The sequence below is a fragment of the Molothrus ater genome, chromosome 1, assembly GCF_012460135.2.
Source record: "Molothrus ater isolate BHLD 08-10-18 breed brown headed cowbird chromosome 1, BPBGC_Mater_1.1, whole genome shotgun sequence".
Classification (NCBI taxonomy): domain Eukaryota; kingdom Metazoa; phylum Chordata; class Aves; order Passeriformes; family Icteridae; genus Molothrus; species Molothrus ater.
Genome location: NC_050478.2, coordinates 126,036,660 through 126,063,166, shown reverse-complemented (window position 1 = coordinate 126,063,166; position 26,507 = coordinate 126,036,660). Strand labels below are relative to the sequence as shown.

At 40.2% G+C, this 26,507-nt stretch overlaps 2 protein-coding genes across 3 annotated transcripts in view; one reads left to right on the top strand and one right to left on the bottom strand.

Moving 5' to 3' along the window:
• NUDCD1 (NudC domain containing 1) overlaps positions 1-17,588 on the bottom strand; it is a 38,310-nt gene extending 20,722 nt beyond the window's left edge. Inside the window, 2 exon segments of the mRNA XM_036406908.2 lie at positions 8,158-8,312; positions 17,431-17,588. Of these exon segments, the coding sequence (XP_036262801.1) occupies positions 8,158-8,312; positions 17,431-17,548 (273 nt within the window). The 5' untranslated portion in view covers positions 17,549-17,588.
• Positions 17,589-17,765: 177 nt separating this feature from the next.
• ENY2 (ENY2 transcription and export complex 2 subunit) lies at positions 17,766-23,542 on the top strand. 2 transcript variants are annotated; one of them, XM_036378655.2, is made up of 5 exons: positions 17,766-17,858; positions 18,257-18,350; positions 20,145-20,215; positions 22,309-22,383; positions 23,307-23,542. In XM_036378655.2, exons 2-5 carry the CDS (start codon positions 18,283-18,285, stop codon positions 23,381-23,383), a joined length of 291 nt encoding a protein of 96 aa, XP_036234548.1. In that variant the 5' UTR covers positions 17,766-17,858; positions 18,257-18,282; the 3' UTR covers positions 23,384-23,542. The 2 variants fall into 2 exon arrangements, with proteins under 2 accessions (XP_036234548.1, XP_054374608.1); XM_054518633.1 differs by having other exon boundaries at positions 17,780-17,800.
• The last annotated feature ends 2,965 nt before the right edge of the window (positions 23,543-26,507 follow it).

The window sequence follows — 26,507 nt, the reverse complement described above, 5'->3', positions numbered from 1 at the left end:
TATGGTAAACAAATTGTGCAGATGACGTAATTCTTCAGTGAACAATCAAGACGTACACATTTTTTAAAAATTATGCATACCACTACATTTTACAAAAAAAAAATCAATTATTTCCTACTCTGTTAATGTTACACAAATCAGCTTGATTCAGTAACAGTGCAAAAGGGATTTTAGATTAACAATTTCATCTATATTTCTAGTAATTGCTCCCCTAAGTCTTGCTTTAGTTCTGTGTGGTGTCTTAATTTCCTGATAATTCTAACAGAAAAAAACCTGCTTTCATGCTGAAAATTGGATTTCCAACTGTTTTCATTAAGCACAGTGGTATGTCTTCCAGCATATCTTTTAGGGATTATTCTTTATCTTCAGCCTTCACTCTCACATACAGCTCTTTCTTTGCTGAATAAGGCTTTGTGACTGACTTTCTGCTCATTATTTGGCTAATGGAATGTCAGCCATGCTGCTGCCTGCTTAGGATTAAGATTTACCCCCATTTTTTGTGTTGAAGTAATCTCTGAATACCCAAGAGGCTTGTTAGGTTAAAAGAAAACTCTAACAAAATCTTTATGATTTGAAAATAATTTGGTGTCACAGTTTAAAAAACAGTCAGGACATGCTTTATTAGCAATACAGCTTGATCAGCTACTTATGAAGTAGATCAGGCGACAGTATTAAGAGCACAAACAAAATATTCTCACAGAAAAATAGAAGATGGAAACTGGACATTCAGCAACATCACACTCACATCTCTGTAATGTGTTAACTGAAATAGAACTTAATCATTTGAAGTTTTTCAACTGAACTAAGAAGCTATTAAATAAGATGGGCTGGCAGTCTGTCACAAATGGGGTCCCTCAGGGATTGACACCAGGCCCCACACACTGAACATCTTCATAAGGTACCTGGATGATAGGATTGAAAGCACCCTCACCCTATTTGCTGATGACACTAAACCAGGTGATGAGGTAGGTGTGTACCTACAAGGGAAACACATGTGGCACAGAGAGCCAGAGAGCCTCGAAGAGTGGGGCAGCAGCAACACTGGGAAAATAAGCAAAGACAAGCATGGTCCTGCACCTGGAATGGAACAACCAGAGAGCTCAGAACAGGCCAGGATCTGTGTGGCTGGGAGAAGCCTTGATGAAGGGGACCTGAGGGATACAGGATAACAAGCTGATCATGAGCCAGCAGGGCAATGCTGCAGCACCAAAGGTAAACTGGATCCTGGGCTGCATCTGCACAAGTATAACTAGCAGAGATAAGAAATGTGATCATCGCACTCTACCCAGTGGTTGTCAGGCCCCACCTGGAGTAATGGTGAAAGAAGACATGGAGAGATTGGAAAAGGTGCAAAGGACAGCCATGAACACCATCAAATGACTGGAGAATCTCTCCTGTGTGAGAAGATTGAAGGAGTTGGGCTTCGTCTCCCTGGAGAAGATTCAGGGGAGATCTCATCACAGTGTTCCAGGACAGCCACAAAGAGATCAGGAGCTCTCTCTTCACAAGAAGCCACGTAGAGAAGACAAGGGACAACAGCTAAAAGTTGCATTAGAAGAGGTTTCATCTAGACATAAGAGAAATTTTTATAATGAGAACAATCAGTGACTGGAACAACCTCCCCAGGGACATGGCAGAAATTCTACCACTGGAGTTTTTCAAGACAGAACTGGACAGAGTGCTAGATAACCTCATCTAGGCTCCTTTTGCCATGAAAGCTTGGACTACAGGATCTTTTGAGATCCCTTCATCTGGGCTGTTCTAAGATTCTAAACTAAACAAAAAATATAATTAAAAAAATCCAAACTCACACCATATTCACCACCTTGTCTCTCTTACCGATTCATAGACTGCAGAATCTGATCTGCAGTCTTCAAAGACATCTTCCAGTAGTAACAAAGAAAAACAATTCCTGTTCTTTCCTGTATCTTTGGGGGAACATTTCTCGGGAAGTTATGGTTGTTTCCCCTAATTTACAGAGTGTTTTTTATATATATGTATCATATATGAAACAAAATTAGATAAAACGGGTTTCACAGGTATTTTACAAGCTAGTGTACCCACATGTATTTGAACAATAAAATTATTTCTGAAAAAAAAAAAGAGGTGCCTGACTGACCTTTAGAGATAATCCATTTTTAAATCACATCTATCTTCTTAATCCAACAACAAATAGACCATGTTGAAAACATAAAAAATGGTTATAGAACCAATAAAATTATATTTTGTTTTATTTTACTAGGCTCATTTCCAGTCAGTTGATCTACAATTATTTCTGAAGGTCCACAAATCAGAAACCTCTGTTTAACAAGAGGGAAATTCTTCCCTCACTACTAAAAATCAGCATTGCTGTCACTAAGATGAAAATATATTTACAAAGAAATGTACTTGTAAAAATAGAAAAACAAAATTTGAAAAAAATTGCAGGGATAGTTTTGAAGATATTGACACGTATGTAAAAGGAAGCACAAACAGAAGCATACTTTTGTATTGACAACCTGGGTGGGAAACAAGTAATTTTTGATTCTGTGACACAAAATGTTTCTTAGTCTCAGGTCCATCTTTAACATAGTAAGGCATGAGACTAAGAAACAGCAGTGAAAACATTCAAGATTAAAACTGTCTCTCATTATAGACCTCCAATATTTAGCCACAAATCCTTTAAACATCCTCTGTCCTTCTATTTTCACTCAATCAGTAGCTTGGGGGAAATAATCTACTTCTAGCAAAAGAAACTTACTCATTCTGCTCTGAAATAAGGCAGGCAAAAATAGACATACACAGGACCGTCTCCAAAAGAGTCCTTTGCACTTGGGCACGTGAATGCAACACAGAGAGAGCACACTGTGCATGCAAAGCGTGCAGTGGCCTCATTTATGAAGAATCCTGCCTTCGAGGGCATTTCAAAACATTCCTATTTTCCAGATGTTAGTAAAATCAGATATGCATTTAACACATGCTGAAAGGTAAGCAAGAGAAACTGCATTTGGGTAAGTACCATTTTAATAAGCAAGAGCAAAAAAAGACCAGATAACAAACAGATAGCCTGCCTTTTGGGCCTACTTAAATTCATATTAGAGATTACTGTGCGCTACAAGAAGATTATGAAACCTGCAATGGAAAATTCACAAATTTTTAATTATTAGAAGCATTCAGGGTCAGTTTGTGGTGTCAGCTGTATCCCTACACCCCTTGGACTATTCTGCTAATTTATAACACATTCAGAAAGGAAGAATGAAAGAATTAAAAGGAAAAAACCCAAACAAACCAAAACCACAACCCAAACAAGTATCACACAATCATGAGATACAATAAATTTTGGCTTCCTCATATTTTATTTAATTTTTAGATTTCACTGAAAGGCATTTTTTTTTCCTATAAAGTAGAAAAGTTTTCCATTGTAACTAGCAATGATTACTGAGCCTAGGAAAAAAAAGTTAAAATCCTGTGTATCTTATCACGGAAAGAGGAAGCATCATTCTTCTTAACAGTGACTATAAGGCTACTACTGTATAACATTACAAAAGATCACACTTTTGTCAGCCTTCAAGTGAATTTTAACAGTAAGCTTCAAATAGTTTTGGATGCAATTAAAATAAAAAATTATCAACTACCTAATCTTCTAAAGATCACATCAGATTCATCAGCATTGAGCGGGAATTTTCAGAACTCAATCTCCTAAAAATGAAAAACGATCTTTACTACAAAGCCTTAAAAATTTCCTTTTAATAGGCAAGAAAGGAAATAATCTTCTTCACAACCTTTCTGTTCACTAATTTAACTTTAGGCATTTATAAGAACAATCTCTAATCTCATTTTGACAATGAAAAGGATGGACTTCCTTGAAGATGAAACAAAACCTCCTATCTATCTCATTGTGTCAGATTAGAATCCCATTGTGTCAGATTAGCTTTTTGACTGAGTTTCTTTGTTCACTAGGTGGTTAACTGGGGTAATAGTAACTCCCTGCTTTAGAAGCATGAGGGGATGGTGAGAGTCTGTAGCCATGTATTATACCAGCAAGAACTGGATAAAACAACTCAGCAGTGCTCAGGCATGGGTCAGTGCTGGTGAGCAACTGTATTGTCCATCACTTTTTTTCCCTTGGTTTATTTCTCTCTCTTTCACTATAATTACTACTTTTGTTGTTATTATTATTATATTTTGCTTTATGTAACTTGTTAAACTGTTCTTACTTCAATCTGTGGGTTTTACCTTTCTGGTTCTCCTTCCCATCCTACTGGGGATGGAGGAGCAGCAGTGAGCAAGCAGCTGCATTGTACTTAGTTGTCAGCTGGGGCTAAATGACAATACTGTATAAACATGAGATATTTTATAAAATATTTAAAATAAAAATTCGTTTTTTTCAAGGAAATAACTGGGAATGAGAAAGGAATAAAGGAATAAAAAGAAGGAAAAAATAAAAGCTGTAAGTCATACAGCAATTCCCACAAAGTAGAAATAAAAAATACAAGACTATGTTTTTATGAAACATCAAAAGACCTAGGCATTTGACACATCTCTTTAACTGAAAAAAAGAATGAATACCCAGCATTCTGAATAACAAGGAGACATGTATTTAACACCGTGAAACACAACAGTGAAAGATTTTGTTGTTCTCTGTCAGCTTTCTTATTCTGACTTGTTTGAAATAGAATTCCCACATTGTGTCTGGTGCCACTAACAGTTGTTCTGAATTGAAGTTAACTGAAAGTTACAGAAACAGTATTCCATAGCTAATTCTTATTGGAAATTAAAGAGATGAAAATATATATATCATTAAGGATTTTAATTAGGTGTGAAAAGAGTTCCTATTGCCAATTTTTCAATTTGTTTATCTGAGCATAAAAAGAAGCCAAGTTGTCTTTGCAAGAAGAACTTTAAGGTCAAGAAACCAAGTCCAACTGCTTAAGGAGAAAGCTTTGAATGTTTTGCAGCTATACTGGAATGCTACAAACACCAAGCAATCAACAAAGTTGCATAAAAACCTTGACCAATTAAAAAATCTCAAGTCAGTAATCCTGTCACTACCCTGCCCATTGGGTGTTTAAAGCAAAGTATTGATTGCTGTTGGCATACCTAATGAAAAAAGTCCAACAGGAGAAGGTTAAAGCTATTATACAGTATTTCCAGCTAAGTTAAAAGTAACAATTTCCTCAATCTGGTATAAAAAACCCATCTGAATACTCATCCATCAACACAGAAGAACTGCTTGTGTTGATCACTTTTCTTTTTTCAATTATGTGTGATTTTGAGCAAGTAGCAAGGTGTTATATATGCACTTCTTTTCCTTCACAGATGACATCTTTTTAAACACCGAAGTTGCAGGGATAATTCATGATATATGACAACCAACACACTGTCATATTAGAATCAAAGCTGCAACCAAAATAAGAAATAGAACTAGAAATAATGTTGTGCTAGAAAGTCTATGTGCCCTTTCACTCTAATTTTAGGATGAACTCATCACCCTGTTCCATCTTCTGTTTTAAAGAAGACTGACATTAATTTTAATTGTAAGCTGTACCTTGTCCAAAACCAATGCTATTTTTAATATACATTTGACTAATATATGGCTGGGCACATTTGTAATGAGACACCTTGTTGACGTTTCTGAACACAAATTCAAAGGAATTATTCATATGCAAATATGCTTCCTTTACAAAACAGAACAGTATCAGGTATTAGGACACAAGATGGTGTCTATTTATCTCACAGCTTAATCAATTTTATTTTCCCCTTCAGGTGGAACCAAAACTTGTGACTGCCAGATATTAATCAAATGCCATTACCTTGAAATAGGTCCTAGAGAAGGATATTTCTTGTCTCAATTTATAGGCTGCTGTAAAATCTTTTATCTGCCAAGAACTAGATTTACACACCTAGTGCCCTCTGCCCTCCCTCTGCAGGCAGAGGAGACCTGCAGGGGTGGCCTCAGTGAGGAGGGGCCAGGGCTGCCCAGTGCACATACAGCCACTTCCACTGGACTCTCCATTGCAGAAAGTTGAGCTTGCAGCTAAGCCAATGGTGTGGAACAGAGGTTTGCCTGCAGCCCTTGGAGCAGACCACGGAAAAGCAGGCTGTCCTCCTGAAACCCACAGGGGACAGATATCCACACTGCTGCTCAAGCACACAGTGGAGCAAGTACAAGTTTCTGAACAATGGAGCTTGTTCCTGGTACAAGCTTTGTGTGACCTTCTTTCTCATCATCCTACACTAGTCCTGATTGGCAATAAATTAAATAATTTTCCCCGAAGTCAAGTCTGCTTTGCCCATCATGGTAACTGGTAAGTGATCTCCCTGGTTTTATCCTCGTCCACAAGCTTTTCTCTCATTTTTTCTTGCCAACTTGTTGAATAGGGGGAGTGAGAGAGTGTTTGGGTGGGCATCCATCAGCAAACCACGGTTAACCAACCTCAAAGGATAAAACAAAAAATGAGATTATGACAAGCCACTGTTAAGGCTTTCTTTTAGCTGTTTCTACTAGGAATCCAGATGATCTCAAAAGTTTTGGAAGAAGTCCTAGAAGATTATTTTGTAACAGTAAGAGTCTGCCAAAGTCTCCAACTGCTACATACTATGAAAAGGAAAGGAATATTTTGCACCTTCAGTTCTCACCCTACACCATGCTCTGGAAACCTTTATTTCCTGAAAATCTAAAACTACAATTTCAGAATTTTTCTTAGTTTAGTCCCGACCTAGTAATTTCTGTCCCCAGAACCTTGCACAGGCTAAGCCACATGATCTCAAAAATCCACACACAGCCTTGTGGTTTCTTTTGTCTGACAGGGTTACGAGTCAAACTCAGGTAGTATGACAATAGGCATCCTCCTTTCCACACAGTCTTTTCTTTCTTAATGCCCAAGCACTACAACTGTATGTGCCAGACACATGGTGTCCATAGAACCATGTCCTACCCTCTCTGAAAGGAAGTATAGTTTTGTAAAGGAAATGAAAGCATCCAAGCATTAAAATGGCTTAAAGAATTGCTGATTACTTAGGACCATCAGTATACAAGCAGAAATTTCAGACTTGGTCTAGCTTGCTTACACTATTTCAACTTCCCTTATGGCCACCACCATCTTTTTGCCTCCAACAAATGATGTCTAGATTAAGCATTTCTAATTCTAACACACATACAATGACTGGGTTTTCAAGCTAGCAAACAAACATCAAGAAATACCAGGGAGAAAGAGAAAAGCAACTAGAAAAAAAGCATCTCCCTTTCCTTCAGCTTGTCATCATGTCCATCTTGCCCAGAATGGAAGCAGATGCACCACTATGTAGAAGCCTAAAAGAAAAGAGCTAATGTGTATGTCTCCAGCAGTGATAGCCATAGGCTGTGGACTCAACCAAGGTTTGTTGGTAATAACACACTGTAAGAAAGAACAGGATGTGGCGGGAGACAGGGACCACACAGAGGTAAGACAGCACTTCTCTGGGACAAATGTCCTTGTTCTGGCTCCTAGAGATAAGCACAGCACAGTACAACATGCATATAGGAACAATGTGGAGAAGTGGATGTGGACATGGACTGCAGGGGGAAGATATCACCACCAGAGACCCCCTAAGCCCTCCAACCTATTTCCAGAAGGGACTGAAAGAACAAACTTCACATAACTAATGTGTGTAGAAAGTGAGTCACCTCTTTTCCAAGTGGAGAAACTGACCCATAAACAAGTACCCCCACCAAGCCCAGGCAGCACCTCCAGGACCCTGAACATCTCATCAGCCCACTGCTCTGTGTTTGTACTAGGAGCTCAGGGACTAACATTTCAATTTCCATACCAAATGTGTAACTCACTAAAAAACCTCTGTAAGCTTTTTTGAACCCTCTGGCTTTTGTTTTTCCTTTTGGCCACAAGCATCTTCAACTCCTGAGTGCTCCTGTCCCCTTAAGCAGGGGTACAGGGCTATTGCAACACACACTGTAGCAACACTAATGCAATATTATTAACATAAAGAAGTCAGAAACTTCACTTAAAATCCTTTTATTCTTCCTGGTGAAATGCATTTTTGTTGAAATATCTTCCACCTATCTTCGTGGCAATAGCTTCCCCCAATTTTTGCATTTGGATCCTACTTGCAGTATTTTCTATCTCATGTGCTCCCATCTTTTCCAATCCAGTGGTTTAAAAAAAAAGATTTTATTCTTACCAGAGTCACTGACAGATTCATAACCCTTCCAAACTGATCAACATAGTAGACATTATCCTGGTACCAGGAATCAAGGTGAAGATAATTATACATGCCAAAAGCACGCATGTGGTCAAGGGTATATTGATCATCACGAAGCTGCACTTCTGCTACAGCTGGAGGGAAAAGAGAAAGACTATTTTAACAATTATTTATTTACAATTTAGTAATTTAAAATTCAAACTAATAATTTAAAAATAATTCTTCCATTTTCACTCCATAGGTATGCTTTATTTGAAGAAAAATAAATTATGTATACATAGTTTAAAATTTCCCCATAAACTTGGAAAGCAAGTCATCCACCCTGAAGGCCACTGCAGCAATTTGCTTTGATTATCTCATCACCATTACCGTTTACAGTGGCCTGTTGTGGTGGGTTTGCCCTGGCTGGATGCCAGATGCCCACTAAAGCCACTCAACATGTCACTTCCCTCCTCAGCTGGACAGGGAACAGAAAACATGAGGCTCACAAGAGAGGATGAGCACAAGGAGAGATCATTCACCTATTACTATCACAGGCAAAACAGACTCAAGCTGAGGAAATTAGTTTAATTTACTGACGATCAGACCAGGGTAAAGAGAAATAAAACTAAATCTTAAAACACATTCCCCCCCAACCCTCCCTTCTTCCCAGGCTCAACTTCACTCCCACTGGTCACTCCATCCTCCCCTCTCTAGTGGCACAGGAGACAGAGAATGGAGGTTGAGGTCAGTTCATCGCACCTCTCTGCTTCTCCTTCCTCCTCATTCTCTTCCCCTGCTCCAGCAAGGAGTCCTTTCCACAGGACACAACCCTTCACAAACTTTTCTAAGGTGAGTTCTTTCCTGTGGAAAGAACTGCAGTTCATCACAAGCTGCTCCAGAGTAGCTCCCTTTGACAGGTCACAGTCCTTCAGGAAAAACTGCACCAGCGTGGGTGCCCAGTGGAATCACAAGTCTTGCCACCAAACCTGCTGTGGTGTGGACTCCTCTCCCCATGAGAGATCACAGAGAGATCACAGAGAGATCACAGAGAGATCACAGAGAGATCACAGAGCCTGCTCCAGCATAGGCTTTCCATGCCATCACAGTAACAGTCAGGTGCATCCACCTGCTGCAGCATGGGGTCTTTCACAGTCTGCAGGTGTATCTCTGCTCCCCTAGGGGCCTCCATGGCCTGCAGGAGGAGACCACCTGTATCACCATGGTCTCCACCACAGGGGACTCTGCCCTGGCATCAGGAGCACCTCTTTCCACTTCTTCCTCACTGACCTTGGTGTCTGCAGAGTGGTTTCTCTCGCACAGCCTCACTCATCTCTCTGGCTGCAGTTCTTGTGCAGCAGCTTTTTATACTTTTCCAGTTTACTACCCCAGAGGCACTACCACCATGGCTGATGGGCTCAGCCTTGGCCAGTGTCAGGTCCATGTTGGAGCTGGATGGGATTGGCTCTGTCAGACATGAGGGAAGCTTCCAGCAGCTTCTCACAGAAGCCTTCCCTTGTAGTCCCCCCGTTACCAAAACCTTGCCATGCAAACCCAATACACCTCCACCCTGTCTCTCACCAGCATGTGTTGAGGTCCAATTTATCAAAAACCTTCACAGGATGAAACACACATCTACACACATGCAACAACGTCAAACCTACTTGGTATTGCAGTAAGGGAAAAAAAGTCTGCTCTATAGTAACTCTAGGAAAACAGCAGCCAAAAGAAATATTCCATATAACCACATGGATTTCATGCTCTTCAATGCTGAGCTACTATACCAACACTTGCAAGGCAAAAGATTAAAACAGTACAAAGCAGAATTAGTTCACAGTAATTACAAAAAAAAAAACCAAAAACAAAACCACCAAACAAAATTACAACAAAAATCAAAAGCAAACAAACAACAACCCCCCACCATGTTCTTAGCACACTCACTGGGGCTGAAATTTCCAGAAATGTCTAAGATTCCATAAAAATTTCAGACTAAGTTTTTCTAATTGAGAGAGGCTGCAAAGAATGGCTATTCAGTAGCCATTCTTGTATCCTAGAATACTATCTTCTTCAAGGCAAGAAGCACAGTACCTACAGTCATTCACTTAAGCAAGATTTTTCCAAATAGAAAACCTCTACTTAACTATCAGTAATCAGGACTGGATTATTTGTTGAAGATTAACCAGGTTTTTATTTAAATTATGTGCAGCTTTTTTCCTCCTATTCCGTACCTCTACACAGACGCAGCAGCTGTAGTCCAAACACCTCAAAATACATTAGCAGAGGTCTAGCCCATCGCTCTGTAAATAGTCTCAGATAGACCAGAACTCCATTTCATTCTCCAGTATAGTCAACCCAGGATACTTAGCTTTCCTGCAGGGAACTTACTTTGAACTTCACTGAACAAAACTCCTTTAGGAAGTTACAAGTAAACTGTCAGTCTATGATAATTAATTAGCACTCAAGCCCAGAGTATGTGAAATGCACCTCAAGGCTAATCCTACTCATAGCAGATTGTAGCTCCTAATCTTTCAACTTCTACTTTCTTCCTTTTTCTGCTCAGAAACAGAGAAAATCTATTTCCAGTATTTCACTTCCATCCCACCCCATAACAGGCACCATTCACAACTCTCTGCAGCAGCACTCAGACTTCTGCCTCTTCTTTAGCATCTCCTTGAACCCTACTGCAGCAGAAGCAGTTTACTGCGGCAGAATACCAGTTCCTGCAAAGAGCAGCTCATTTGGCAGTACCATCAGTGCCACTGCACAGCTATCACAAACTCAACAACCAGACAATCCCTGTATGGCTCAGAACAGACCCTGTCAGAGACACTGGCTATTAACACAACAGTGGCTTTAGGAAACTATGCAAGATTATGCTGCCTGATTAATAAAAAATCCAGTCATACTATACAAAATGCTTGCAAAATGACAGTGTAATTAGCAATTAGTCTCCTAATCACTGTTGATATTTGCAAACCAGCAGTTTTAATTCCACCCAGATCAAATCATTATTCATATTCACCACACAGGAGGGATTTCTGTACCTCTGCAATTAACAAATTACTGTTCCACAAGCTATGGCCCTTCAAAACAAGCTAGAATATCAACAAAGGAGAAGAAAATACACCTGTCTTAATGGTAAGGACTGCTACCCATTCCAATTCCTACTTTAATTAATTAGAATGTTTTACTCTAAATTACACCGTAAAAAATTATAATATATTGTGAAAATGCATTTTAAAGTTGTTTGTGTAACCAAGCTTTATCACAGATATTTTTCCCAACACAACAAGAGATGACATGAATGTTTTGTAAACAATTAAAGGCCAAACCAAATATAATCCAGGATAATTATTATCACTGAAACCAAGCACATATAATCTCACATTATCAGTGAAACAAAGCACATATAATCTACTTCTTGTATAGCTGATCCTATGAAATTAGAATATACATGCAGAAACATGTAAAGATTTTTTTAGCACAACCCCCCTGAAATGGTAAGGCTTTCTTTCTCCACTTCTCACTCCCTACTCCCCTAGTTATGTTGTTCCTGTCAGAACTGTAACTAAAAACAGTACAAATACTCCAAACTAGATGATTCCTAAAGTAAATGTACAATTTTTCACCAAGATTCTTGGAACAATAAACTATTGATTAGCTGATTGCAAGGTGATAAACTTTATAAAATCTGGAAGAACTAGAACTCTCTGTCCTTTATTTTTCTAGACTGTAGTTCTGATAAGCCCTGAATAATAAAAGGGGTCAGGAATAGGAGATCCAAATCCCTTGTATTATTGCCATATGTAATTAATTCCATAAACAGAAGTCAGAAACTATACAATACACAGGTGATTTGAAATTAGGAAATCTGACAAATATGTATTGTCTTGTCGTGAAACACTTCAAATGAGGCAGTCAACTGCTTTCAGACTGTGTTATACATATGTATAGCTCTGCCAAGATGAAGCAATTAAAGAACCTATGCCATTCTCCATTAATTGAAAACCATACTGTGACCAAGTGAAATCTGCCATCTGCTATCACATACCATGTGCTTAGATAGTTTATGGAAGATTCTACACTAGGGGAAATTCATTCATTCCTTCCTTTCTACAGCCTACAAGATTCAAAGTTTCTTGATGGTCTTTCAAAAAAAGAGAAAACCAATAGAGCTGAGTGCAAAAAAATAAAGGATAAAAGAAACAAGACTTTTAATAAAGTAAATTCAGAGAAAGGTAAGTTAATATAAATGGAGAAGAAGAAGAAATACTTCAATCAGATCATCACCTTATTCAGTCTCACAGTTACACAGTTCTATGAGTTTTAATTTAGTTGTTCAGTCAAGATTTTCTTCCAATTTGTTGTTTGGCTAGGTTTATTTTATGGTTTTTAATTTGTTTCCTGGGTCTTGGTGGTTTTTTTTGGGTTTTTTTTGTTTTGTTTTTTGTTTTGTTTATGTGATTTTTAAGAGTCAGACTAATGCACCAGTCTCAATGGGTTCACTAGTCTCTTTGGGTTCAATTAAGAAGCAGCAGTCAATGGCAGCTATTCAACGGAATGACAAGCGGTCTCTCTCAAATTTCTGATAAACACACCTGCACCATGATAACCCAGCAACACTGATTCATACACGGTTATTCATACCAGAAGAGAAAGCAAGTATGCAGACTGTATAAACTAAATCTCAGCTTTCCACATTAATTCCCAACAAACCTAGTTGCATAGGATATTTTGGACCAGTATAAAGAAAACTATGCTACTTTTCTAGAATTGTATTTATCTCTACTAGTTCCATGCTTTAAAAGAAATAATTTAAATAATTTGACTCAAAATAGTTTAAACATAATTAAAGAAAAGATTTGCACTCACAATGCTTTACTTAAAAGCAAAAGCACTAAATACAAAGTAATTCATAAGAGTCAACAGAAGTAACACATCCCTAACCTGTTACTATAAGATCTCTAGCTAGATATTATTATAACTGCTAGTCTGCAATGCAAAAAAAAAAAAAAAACAACATCTACTCTGAATAAAGAACACTCAATCAAGAAACTTATACTTTAAATGAATAGAGAGGTCTTACATCTGCCACCAAACACTATGAAGCAGAACTGGGGGGGAAAAAAAGAAACATAGAGAAAAAAAGGATGAGGAAGAACCCTGAAACAGCCCCTCTATTTTTATATGTTTCCCTGAATACACCAAAGCAACTTCACAAAATTGCAAAATATGCAAACTAATTATACCAGCACATTCTGTGCTATCAAATATTATATGCTTGTATGTCATGCCTTGTTTTGCAATGCCACCCAGTGGAAGCAATTTTGTATTGCAGACACACTGGTCCATTAGTGGAAGAGATAATTTATTTTATAGTATCAGTATTCAAAGACCCTTCTAACCCTGCATTAACGCTTTTTCTTTTAATTATAAAACCCATGTTTTTATTGGTAAAGGCAGCATCTCGTTGTTGAGGAAATATGTGCCTGAGACCTAAACTTCTGTGAATTACAGAATGCAAATGTCTGAAAAAGCTTACTATTTCTTACTATTCTTACTATACATTAATTTAAACACTTTTTATATTTAAATTTTCAAACGCAAATGGAAAATGCAAATGAAAATCTCTGTAAATGTTTGAAACATACCAGTGCCTTTTGCTCCATGAAAAGTCATAAACCTGTTTTCCATGTAGCACTACTAATGAGCAAGTTTTCACTGAAGCAGGCCTTCTAAGCAGCATGTATTACCACCATTTTTCAAAAAAAGTGAGAAAACTGATAAATGCACACGATCAAAGGAATGCATTCTCTGTACATGCTCCTGGCTTGCATCAGCAGCTCCATCTCCGAGCAAATGTTTACTCTGCCTTCCTGCTGTAGCTATACTGAAAAACATCTACTAGTAAATTACAGGTACAATGGTCCTGCCAAACAGACAAGATAGAGAGGAAGGGGATCAGGGACATCCACATCCATCTGAATAAATTCCAAGCCTCTGGAAAGGAAAAGGAATTATGAGACATCTAGCCAGTAACCAGCAATAGTCTCAATCCCTTAGAAATGTTATGCAACTTGGACATGTTCCTTGCTGGAGACAAGGACTTGCCCCACCATCTCTGATTTGGACACTGCTGAGCTCGGATTAGGGCAGAAGAGATAACCACAACCAAGATCCTCATTCATCCCTCCTAAACGTTAGGTGATCTAAAAAAAAGGCATCACAAAACTCAGTGCAAGGAAACATTTGAAAATAAATTATGGAAATAAACTTTAAAAAATAAGGAGAAAGACAAAATGTACAGTGAAGAGCTAGGAATTAAAAGCATAATAATATAGGACTCATTACTAGGTGAAATACATTACCAGGAGAAGAGATGAGAAAACAAATGACTGTGACAGTTTAGCATTAACTAGGACAGAATGGGTTGGAATAAGGAAAAAAAAAAAGAAGAACATGCAAATCATAGTATTTAAAAGAGAAGGGACGGTATCATACTTCCCCCATTCTTCTTCACTGTGACCATACATTTTTAGAAATTTATTAGAAAATCACCTTCTCAGTGATCTAATAGATCTAATAAATAAATTGTTTCTTAAAATGTCAGTTGCATATCTGACCACAGCAAATTCCTGGCAACCATAGTCAACCAGTTGAAGGCATATTAGAACTGAACACTAGGTTTTACATGATGGTCAGAAAATGAGGCTCACTGTAGTCCTCAGGAACATGACAACCATCACAAGTTGCCACACAACACCACATGCTTTTATCCACCTGCTCCAGAGGCTGAAGACTGCATCAATTCCACAGGGCATTTTTTTGGTAATTTTACTTTATAGCTAGTGGTGAAATTCATGAAAATAGATAATAAACACTTCAACTACAGCTGAGTTAAAACTCACTTCTACTTAAGAACAAGCACTTATTTCTTTTTATTGTCATGTATTCCAAGTTCTCTAAAACTCACATATTCCTCTTAAGTGCCACCAAATTTGGGATGCCACCCAAGCAGAACTACAAATCTCAGGTCATTTGAGACAAACACTCATTAAATCTTTTTCTGTAAAACAAAAAATCAACCGCCTTTTTACATTAATCTTCCAGATTCTACTACATTATTTTTGCAAACAGTTGTGAATAAAATCAGAAATAATTGTACTGACAGTGTTCCTCAACATTTTACTTTTTTCAGCTATTGCACTCAGTCCCATTTTGAGGAAATTAAATCAAATTCTTCACACAGTGACAAATATTTATTTAATAACCCAGAAACTACCAAGCTCTTAATCATGTTCTAGAGGCTTTGAATCTGGATACAAGTGTGCTGGAAAGCAGAAGTTCTTGGCCTTCCCACACAGTACTGGCTTCTTCTCCCACACAGTAATTTGAAAAAGCCACAGCCTACACATGATCCACAGTCTCTACAACTCAACCCATCACTCCTGCACAACACAAAAATCAAATTTTGGAAGGATACCCTAAACCTAACACATGTGTAGACCACTGACACTGAGAAATACAAAAGTCAGGTACAGAATACCTCTGCACTGTGAGTAAACTGCCTTGAAGGACACAAAAGAAAACCAGCAAGGAGAAGGAGGCAGCCATATGGCCGAAGAGCAGGCTGCAATCAAAACATCTGGAAGACAGATATAAGGCCTGATACATTTCCTGTTATTAATTCCGAAACACAAGAACAACAATAAAAGCTTTCCACTCTTTAGAGGACCAGTATCCATATCTACATATGCACACACAGAACAGAAAATATGAGTTAGTATTAGTGACTGTGTAGCACAGTTGAGTAAGTTAGACTGAAATGAGTCAGGGTCTTTGTGCTGTGGGAAGTGGGGAAAGAAAAGAACACAGTCACACATATCAATCCTCTATTACACACACAGTTACTGTAACCATTATGTAAAGTATGTAAAGGGACAAGAACTGAGTAGATCCATCTCTCCATTAGCAACTCCATTGTTCATGTGTTTTAATGAAGATCTATAATCCTCACCTATTTAAACAGGTGCACAACTGACTATCCAAGAACCACAAAGTTTGCTTGACCATAGGCATAACAGCAAATAAGAGACAAACTCAGGGAGTGCACCAATGCTATGCTGCTGCTCTCTCTGACAAAACTGCAGCAAATTCATAACATGCACCCACTCACCTGCATTTGGGCTGTCTTTTGAAAGGTGACACCTAAAGCAGTCATACAGTAAAAATGTTACTCTCATTAAATTTTGCAGTCCTACCACAGATACACTCACAATCTCATTCACTTAGCCTTCAATACAAAAATTATCTAAAAACTTCCTTCCTGCTGCTGACAACTCAGCATGGCAAACACAACGTTCTGATCTACCACGAATAGAGTATGTTCTACACAAAACTAAAGTAGCTTGTAATGTGTCACTCTGTAGACAGATATATTGTTCAGTAAGTATATAGAGACTGAGATTAATCTGCACAAATTGTGTTTACTGTCTCAGCTTTACAAAGAAAACCAAACTAATTCACCCACCTTACAGAAAGACCTGAATTTCTCAAATCAGTAAACGTAGAGTGCTGAGATATTTCAGGGCATGGCTAAGACTGTAGGCACATATCCAACAGGACTTTGTGCTAATGTACTCTCAGTGAATTAGCGTGTTAATGGACCAGCATCTCAAACACTAACGATGCTTGGCAGAGAAAGCAGGGCGTGGAATGCATGACATGAAGATTCACCTCTCAACTCTGGGCAGAGTAAGAAAGAAAAACAGCTAATTTGCTGAAGTTTGTACAAGAGGTTAATTTCATGCGTGTTTCTTTAAATCGCATGTGCTCCGTTCACACTCCGCTGGGAACCACCTCAGCTGGGCATTTGGCCTCACCTTGCCCGCACAAGCAAGAGCAGATTTAGGACACAGTTTCCTTACTCATTTAGGAACTAAGCGCACCAGGAGCAGGCTAAGGCAGAGGTCTGACAAGTCAGACACCTCAGTCCACCACGAAGCCACCGGGCGGGGAGGACGCCGGACGCCCCTGGCCAACTGCAGCTCTTATACCGGGAAAAGCCGAGACGAAGCGCTCGATCTCTGAAACCCCCGCCGTCCGAGAGGCGCGGGACTCCCGGTGCTGCGGGCCGGGCTGTCCCCAGCTCGGGGCACCCTGCACCGAGGGCCGCGGAGCACCGCGAGGGGACGAAGGGAAAGGCGGCGGGATCCGTCCCCCCGCGCTGCCCGAGGGATGCCCGGCGGGATCAACCCCGCGCCCGCTCCTCACCCGCGTCCAGCCCCAGCTTGTAGCAGGCCAGCGGCTCCAGCGACAGCTTGTATCCCTCGAACTTGGGGTCCAGCAGCAGGCGCTTGGCCTGCAGGGAGCAGTGGGCGGCGCCCGCCATCCCGCGGCTCCGGGAAAACTTCGGGAAGCGCCGGCAACTCCGCGGGCCCGCGGGGAACGCGCGGCAGCGGCCGCGGAGCACCACGGGAAGAGGGTGCGCGGGCGCCCGGCCGCCGGAGTGCATGCTGGGAGTCGTAGTCCGGGCCAGGAGGCAGCCGTGCGCCCGGGGCGCGCCGGGAGCTGTAGTCGCCGAGCCTGTACTACACTTCCCGGCGGAACCCGCGCCCAGGAGCGGTGGGGCTGGCGGCGCATGGTGCGTCCTGTAGGCGGCTCCGCCTCTGCTGCACGGATCGGCGGGGCTGCGGCGGGCGGTGAGCCGGGAGCGAACCGGGAGCGAACCGGGCCGGGCCTTCCCCGCGCCGCTCCCTCGCTCCGGGGCGCCGCTGGGCGGGCCGAGCGCCGGGGGCGCCGGGTGGGAGGGCCGGGCTGCGGAGAGGCCGCGCCCGGACAGGGTGGGCCGTGCCCGGACAGGGTGGGCCGTGCCCGCGCAGGCGGCCCGATGAGCTGCCGGTGCCCGGCGCTCGGGCAGCCGGGTGGGTGCCGTGCCCAGCTCGCCCCTGAGCCGGTCACACACTGGTGCTCCGGTCATTAACCGCAGGGGGTGTGTCAGTGGACGGAACATTGCATGGCATTCTGTTTTGGTCACTTTTTTTTTTTTGTTGAGTGAATGACACCAGCATTTGTCGAAACTCTGCTTTGCTCTGTGTAGGTTTGTGGAAAACCTAGATTTCCAAAATGAATAAAGATGCGCAGATGAGAGCAACCATTAACCAAAAGCTAATCGAAACAGGAGAGCGAGAGCGGTAAGTTGAATTCCTACTCCCTGCCGGTGAGAGGCTTTAAATACAACAAGACTGCATTATACCTAGAAGTACAATAAACTCCATAAAGTAAACTCAATTCTAAATTCTTTAAATGCTTGCACATGAAAGTCTTGAGAGTTATATAAGCTATTTTAAAAAATGCCTTTTGAACAGTTTTATTTTAGTTTTCCACTTGAAAAGAGATAGTGGGGAGATAAAGAATGGGTAATTGGTTTATGAACTCTAAAGCTTTCTCTTATGCAGGTATTTTGTGTTGGAATGCCCTAGATTCATGTAAGAATCATCCTTCCATTCAATTTGCTGTAGCTAAATCTTGTTATTTCCTGATAAGGAGAAGGAAAAAAAACTTTCCTTTTTGCTTTTAAGTTTTTCTTATGTTTCTAGCTCTTCTCTTATTAAGTAAAGCAATATATTGTACAATACATAAAGGAGCGCTTGTGCAAGTCATTGTAGAGATCCCGATCAAGGCAAACAAGTAAATTGCACAATTTTTTTTGGCCTATTGTTGTCTCTTCAGTCTGTTTTATTGATGTTATATTTACATATCACTAGAGAGCTTATGACATTTACCTCCTCATCGTTTCACTGTGCTTGCAACACCATGCACCAAAAGCTCTATTTCCTTCGTTTTTAAAGACCTGTATGAGAAGAAATTTTTTCCTGGGTCATGGCATAGCCTTGTGCCTGGTGTAACCTTTTGTAGCCTGACATGGTATCTCTACTCTACATCTTTCCTGGTTGTGACCATCCCCTTGAAGATTGCACAGAGCTTGAGAAAAGCAAGCAATTTATTGAAATGGTATTGAGATCTATTTTATGCTAATTTAAGAATAGGAAGGGTTTTATCAGGATGTCAAAAGCTGTCTTATAAACAGGCTTTATCAGAGCTGTACTGTGATCAGAGGCAGAGAACTTAGATTTCTTGAACTGAGAAGTATCCAGAGGCAGCCAATTTCACCTGTATTCTTACTCTGCTTTTTGTCATCAGTTCATCTGCCCTCTACATAATTCACTGAGTAAAAGGGATTAGACCTACCCTGTTCAGCCCCTTGCTACAATCCTTTCATTCATAAAAACAGGGTTTTGCTAGAGTTACTTAGGATTGTACAAGATAAACAGGCTTCCTAGCTAATGGAGAAAAGGGTAAAAGATATTAAAGTTATTTATCATATCTTACTTTCATTTTCCCTTCTTCTGTTTTTTTCCTACTAATTTTCACATTTTTACGTAACTTTCAATATTCTGTTTTGCTATACAGAGTAGATGCTTTATTGTGGCAGATTGTTGTGTCTTTTCCAGTAACGCCTGAATTCTTGTTGCTTAAGCTTACATAGCTAACCATGCTTAGGAAGCTTAAGATATAGGATCCTTCATTTTCACCCAGAACAAGATTATGTGTAACTGGGGAGATAAACCTGCAGTTGAGTAGAGCAGAATTCTTCCTGAAAGGTGAGGGAGAAGGTTTTACTTATTTTCAAGACTATTTTTCAGCTGAAATACTCCAACTTTGAAAGTCTGCATACATCTACTACCACAGTAGACTGAGTCAGGTGGAGTAATTCAAGGGCTTCTATTTTTTTCTCTGTGGCTGCAGCATCAACATTGCCTGAAGCAATTCTGTGAGTTAATTTTGGATTCACCTGCTGTTCAGCCATTTCTGCTGCTGCTCTGGGACCTCTTGGGTAGTAATTGTAGGCCTGACTTTCCTACTGGAGCATATTTAAGCTGTCAGGAATGTTTGCTGTTCTAACAAGTTTTATATTGTTTTAACAGCCTTAAAGAGTTGCTGAGAGCCAAGTTAATTGAATGTGGCTGGAAGGATCAGTTGAAGGCACATTGCAAAGGTAACAGTGGTCAATTAATTAATTTCCTTTGTAGTCAGCTGAGATTCTGGATACATAAAAGTCCCAGATGAAGGCTTTACTGACAGTTTAAACAAGGCCTGGGCAAGAAGAATGTATCCCTGGCAACTTGACATTTATGTTTAAACATGCTACTGAACTGAGATTACTTCTCAGCCTTGATTTCTGCATTTTTCAGTAGTGTGCAAGGCACCATAAGTAAACAGTTGTTTCATACTGATGAAACATACTGATGTGTATTAATAATAGCCTTTATTTTCCTATAGATGTATTCCTTTTTCTCTGACATACTTTTTGGCTTGGCTGAAATATGTACTGAAATCTTGTTTAAACCAGTTGGAAGAATAGGAAGGATTTACTGTCTGTGCTCTTACTTACCGTATGTTCCAAAGTGTTTTTCCAGTTGCACCTTTCTTACTACTGTGTAAATAATATGTTTTAAGAGATAAGTGAGCCAACTTGTGAACTGCTCCAACACTCTAGTAACAGGCACATCTGGTACTGCTCAGATGAGATAAAACAATTTCATGTTTGTTTTTAAAATATGAGCTGATCAAGATGCATCAGCAGTGACAGGTTCCCATCCTTAAATCTATGGCATGAGAGACTAAAATCCACTGTACAGTGCAGTAGGTACTGAGCTAATAACCTATATTTAGGTCTCATATTCTTCATATTCTCCCATGACCATGTAGGCAGGTTTTGTCTCTTAATCACCAGCACAGGTGTCCTGGTTTGAGAGGAAGTGAGTTTTTTGGGATGCTGTGGTCAAACCAATAGGTGCTCAGATTTGAATATTGGCACCTGGTGTGGCCACTGGGGACATGGATACGCCTCTGAGAACACGGGGGGTTAAAAGCAGAGAACTCCCAGGAAAGGTTTCTCTTTGGTTCCAGTGGGGAAAGAGGCCAGAGCTCCCCTGCCCAGCTGCGGCTGGACGGGAGAGGGGAAGCCGTGCGGCCGGGTGAGGTAGGGCCTCCGACAGAGAGGGGAGGTGAAGGCCCCTGAGGATGGAAGGGTGCAGGAACATTGGAGAGTCATCGGGCAGCCATCGCCCCCCAGGAGAGAGAGAGAGAGAGAGAGAGTTCTGGACAGGCAGAGACTGAGATTTTTAACCCTTTTCTTGGATGATGGAAACCTTACAAATGCTGATCCTCTTGGAGCTGAATGAGAAGAGAGATAGAGATGAGATAAGAGGAAATGGGCCACAAGAGAAGTGGAGAAGAATCTTAGGTGGGAGGAGGTGATGGAGTGGCCTTTGGCTGGACTTTTCTTGTATAGCCATGGACAGAACCATTTTTCCTGTGACACAGAGACTGCATTTAGGGGGAGGCAATGGCTTGGAGCCAAGAGAGTGCAGAGATGCTATGGGAGTGCATGAACAGAGACAACGGGTGAGGAGGGTGGTTGGTGCCCTCGATCTTCAGTGGAGGAGAAGATCTCTGTTCTCGAGACCCCTCGGCCCCAGGGGGTGAATTTAGGGGGGACAGGTGTCCCGAAAGTGAGAGACTCTGCTTTTTTTTGGAACTAGGCAAAGCATCCTTAAAAGGGGAACCCTAGAAGCAGCTCTGGTCCCTGGGCAGTGCTGAGAGCACTGGGCATGGAAGGAAGGTGTCACGATGGCAAATGATCTCCAGGCAGTGCCACGTGTGACATGGAAACACAAGAGGTCTCAGCTGTGTTTTCCAGGGGAAGCCTATGGCACAAGAGGGACTCCTCACTCCTTAATGAACTGAGAATTGATAATCTAAAGGGTGGTGATGGACTGAGAGTTGATCTGAGGGGTGGATGTATTGGAATTTGGTGGGGGGAGGAGGAATGTTAATGGAAGGTTTTCATTCTGAGTTCTGTGTGTTTCTTTTATATATTGTTAAGTTAATAAAGTTTTTTTTTCCTTCTATTCCCAAGCTGGAGCCTGCTTTGCTCTATTCCTGGTCACATCTCACAGTAGACACCAGGGAGAATGTATTTTCATGGGGGCACTGGCATTGCGCTAGGGTCAAACCATGACAACAGGTTTTATCATTTTATGAATGGATTAAAAGACTTAAAGTATTGGTCTTGGTCTTCCCCAGATGTCATTAAAGAAAAAGGATTAGAACATGTTACTGTTGATGATTTGGTGGCAGAAATCACTCCCAAAGGCAGAGGTAAGAAAATGCAAATGTGGATGGAGTAGCACATCAATAAACATACCTACCTCTATTTCATCAGTATTTTGAAAGCAGCATCATGAGCTTGTCTGTGTTGGATTCAAGGAAAAATGTTAATAGCTTGATATTACCTACAAATAAAATGTTAATAGCTTAATATTAACAACCAATGAAACATGGGAATTTTTTTTGTGTAGCAGCCTTCAGATTACTTTTGCAGATTATTTAGTCTTGTCTATATTCATTTTTATAATTGACTTAATGGTCCCAAGTTCTGTATGCAACACAGATGTTTTTAAATTCCAAATCTTTTAAGATGGAAAATCAGAGCTAACAGTTCTAGTGGAATGGGAAGAGTAAATGACATAGCATACAAATACAAAATAATTAAATCACTTAAAGAAAACTGCAGTCCTCTTTATATTGATCCTCTCATGCTCTCTAGCAGGGTTTGATGTTAGTGGTAGAAACTTCATTAAGTTCTAAATAAAAATAGGCATTCAAAATAGCTTGCTTGAGACCCTTACTAGAGACCAGATTTGAGATTTTTTTTTTTTTGGTCTTAAATTTGTGAAGAAAAAAGGTAGGATAATCACACTTGTTCTGGTGATTATATCCTGTTTCCTGTTAAATAATAATTTTCCTCAAACTTGCCAGTTTTCTGGACTATGAATAGGCAAAAAAAACCAAAAAACAAACCCTGACCAGTAAAATTGTTCTCAATAGATCCTAATTTTAGCCTATTTTAAATGGGATAAATATACATGTGCTATATGAAAATCAAGTTGTTTCAGTTACTTTAGGTATTAACAGAATTGCAAGAACAATAAAAGAATAGAAATGGCAATTGTAAAAGTGTGGTTTTAGCATACTTTTTATTTTGTCTTTTTTTACTTCCTGCTTTCTTATTTGTCTTTCAGCTTTGGTACCAGACAGTGTAAAGAAGGAACTCTTGCAAAGAATAAGAACCTTCCTTGCTCAGCATGCCAGTCTTTAACTTTGACATTCATCTGGAATACAGTTTCCTGTATTACATCAGTCATGTCAGGATTGGAATACAGTTTACATACTTCATAAGGATTAAAAACTATTAATTTTTCTTTGCATTGCATCAATTTCTTAAAGTTGGTGTTATTTTAATAAAAAATTTTGTGGACTCATGGTTCTAAGGTGGTTCTCTATCTTGGTGGACTGCAATGTGCTGTCACCTGTTCCAGTTTTTAATAATCCGTAACTTTATACAATTGTGGAACCTTGCAGAGATTTTCAGAAAAGAAGCACAGTTAACAAGTATGTTGAGCAGAAATGCAGAAAGGTGTAAAAAAAAGTGTGGAAAATGGGATATGACATACTGCTGAGCATAGCTTTTCTGATTTTTCCCAGAGTAAGCAGGACAAAGTTAAAACTATATAAAACTCTTGGTGAAATTCCTTTTGTACTTCTTTTATAGGGAATGAGTTGTTTGAAGTCTCTGACACGGGATGCAAATATTTACTCAGCAATTAATAAGAGGTTGAATTCTTTAAGAAAAAGGCAGTTGTATCTTTCATCAGCAATTTTTTCACATTTACTTTGAGTCACTATTCTAATTTTGAACTACTACTGTTTTCTATCTTTGCCCATATTACTGGTTTTTGGGTTTTTTATGTGGATCTTTGGGGCCTTTTTAAATTAAGTATAGTTCAGTACTTTGCCACTGTAACACGAAGCATTTTTAATTCTTGTATCTGAACTGTAACATCAACCAGGTCTATACATAACTGCAAAAATAAATTTGATTAATAGAGAGGATCAAGAAAGAGGCTTTGAAGTGAGAATGTTTAATTTCCCCCATATTTTAGAGTCATTTATAAAGTGACGCACAAGCATAAGCAAAAACTGAATGAGCAATTGGATACTGTTGTGACTCGGTGGCTATTGGGAAAAACTGACTCAAATATTCATACTCCTAATTAGAAGAATGCTGTAAAAACTGTCACTTAAAAAGCCGTTCCTCTGCCAGTGGGTTGTGCTGGTCCATCACTGCTGCGAGCTCCCGGCTGAGGAGCCGCTCGGGGGCACCCGCGCCCTTCGCACGGGAGGGTGGCGCAGCTGCCATTCCCTGAGCCCTTGGCCTGCGGAGAGAGAGCTGCGGGGCTGTGGCACAGACACAGGGGCGCTCCCCTCGCTGCCCGCCCGCTGAGCGCCACCTGCACGGGCTGGGCACAGCGACAGTGGCAGCGCCACCCTCAGAGGGCTCCAGTGCCGGCTCAGACTGGGAAACAAGTCTGGGAGAAATCTGGCAACAGCCAAAGGTGAAGTTTGGCAGTAAACAGGAGTTGGTATAAACAGGGCAATACCAGCACCAACGGGCCGAGATGTAACTGGTCATGAGCATCTTTTGTCTACAAGGATCAAGCTCCTGCTAAGACTGAAACAACACTGGAGCCAAGATCGTGGATCTGCTGCAGATATTCCGCCTGTGCTGTTTTAAATCTACCTTAATGTCAGTTGGAGTGTATTTGCTGTATGTCATTGCCTCGATGCTGTTAAATAAATGTGGAGGTCGGAAAGAAAATAATTCTTTCACTTAAAGATCCGTTTTGTTTTTTAAAATGTCCTTTTGCATTTAATATGTATAATTGCTTAACCCCTGCTAGCACCTCTGCCCCACACACCTGCTCACTCACTCCCCAGCAACACCAAGTGGGATGAGAAAGAGAATCAGAAGCATTGAAGTCAGAAAACTCATGGGTTGAAATAAAGACAGTTCAATAGGTAAGGTAAAAACCATGCACACAAGCATAGCAAAACAAAGACTTCATTAAGCACTTCCCATTAGCAGGAAGATATGCAGATATCTTCAGGAGAGCACGGCTCCATCCACTTTTGCAAAATCTCTGAGGTTAGTTAGAAAATAACATCTCCTAGATGTTAGTTAGAAAATAGCATCTTCCCTTCCCTGGGAAGGGAAACAAAATCTTGCGATTTAAATGGGGATCAAAAGCTGTGGTCCCTATCCCTGCAGTTGATGGCATGGCATACCTTTTGATGGCTATCACTTTGGCAAAATATAAGGGTTTTTTTCTATTTTAAGTATCCAGGGCATGTCCCTGATATCTTCCTCTCCAAGTTGTGTCTTCCTCCTTGATTTTTTCCCCTGCTTTTGCAACATCTGTGAGGTTAGTTTTGGCCTCTTTTGGTCCTTTGCACTGCACTAGATGTAATCTCGGTCCATTTTCTTGTAGTTACGAAGGGTCCTGATTTTTGGGATTTTGGTGTTTTTTTCAATTGCATTTCATTTGATCATATCTCCTTTCCAGAGTGTTTGTAAGGCTTTCTTTTCACTTTCAGACTTCAAAGGGATTCAATTTTAGCAATCTTTGGTTCATATCCCTACATTTGATGGCATACAGGCCTTTTTATGGCTTTTGACTTTAGGAATTTTTTTTTTTTAAATATCCATGCCATGTCCCTGATATCTTCCCCTCCACGTTGTGTCTTTCTCCTTGATTTTTTCCCCTGCTTTTGCAACATCTGTGAGTTTAGTTTTGGCATGTTTTGGTATTTTACACTGCACCTCATTTCCTACCTGACCCTTTTCTTGTAGTCATGAAATCTCTCAATTTCCATTTTTTTTTGTTTTTTTTTTTCAATCACATTTAATTTCATCCTATTTCTTTTCCCGAGTTTTTGTACGTCTTTCTTTTTAGTTTCACAAAATTTCGATTCCCTTTGTGAAAGAAGTGAAAGAAAATGATCTTGGAGGAAATGAAGTGCAGTGCAAAGGATGAAAATTTGTCAAAACCAACCTCACAGATGCTGTAAAAGCATGGGAAAAAAATAACGAAGGAAGACACAACTTTGAAGGCTAGATACTGTGGATATGGCATGGATACTTAAAGAGAATAAAAAAATCTTCCCCAAGGTGACAGTTACCGTATGCTATGGGATGCCTTGGATGGCAGGGACATGGACCAAAACTTGCCCATTTGATCCCCCTTGAAATCTTGGAAAGAGGAGAGAAGGGCTTACAAACAATCTGGAATGGAGATACCGTCAAAGGAAATGTAATTATAGAAAAAAAAGCAGAAAATTGGGAAATTTAGTGACTATATGGAAAAGGACAGGGATTACATGAG

Coding starts and splice junctions, on each gene's coding strand:
- ENY2 (XM_036378655.2), top strand. CDS start 18,283: ATGAATAAAGATGCGCAGATGAGAGCAACCATTAACCAAAAGCTAATC. Junction 18,351..20,144: donor GAAACAGGAGAGCGAGAGCG/GTAAGTTGAATT, acceptor TTGTTTTAACAG/CCTTAAAGAGTTGCTGAGAG. Junction 20,216..22,308: donor GTTGAAGGCACATTGCAAAG/GTAACAGTGGTC, acceptor GGTCTTCCCCAG/ATGTCATTAAAGAAAAAGGA.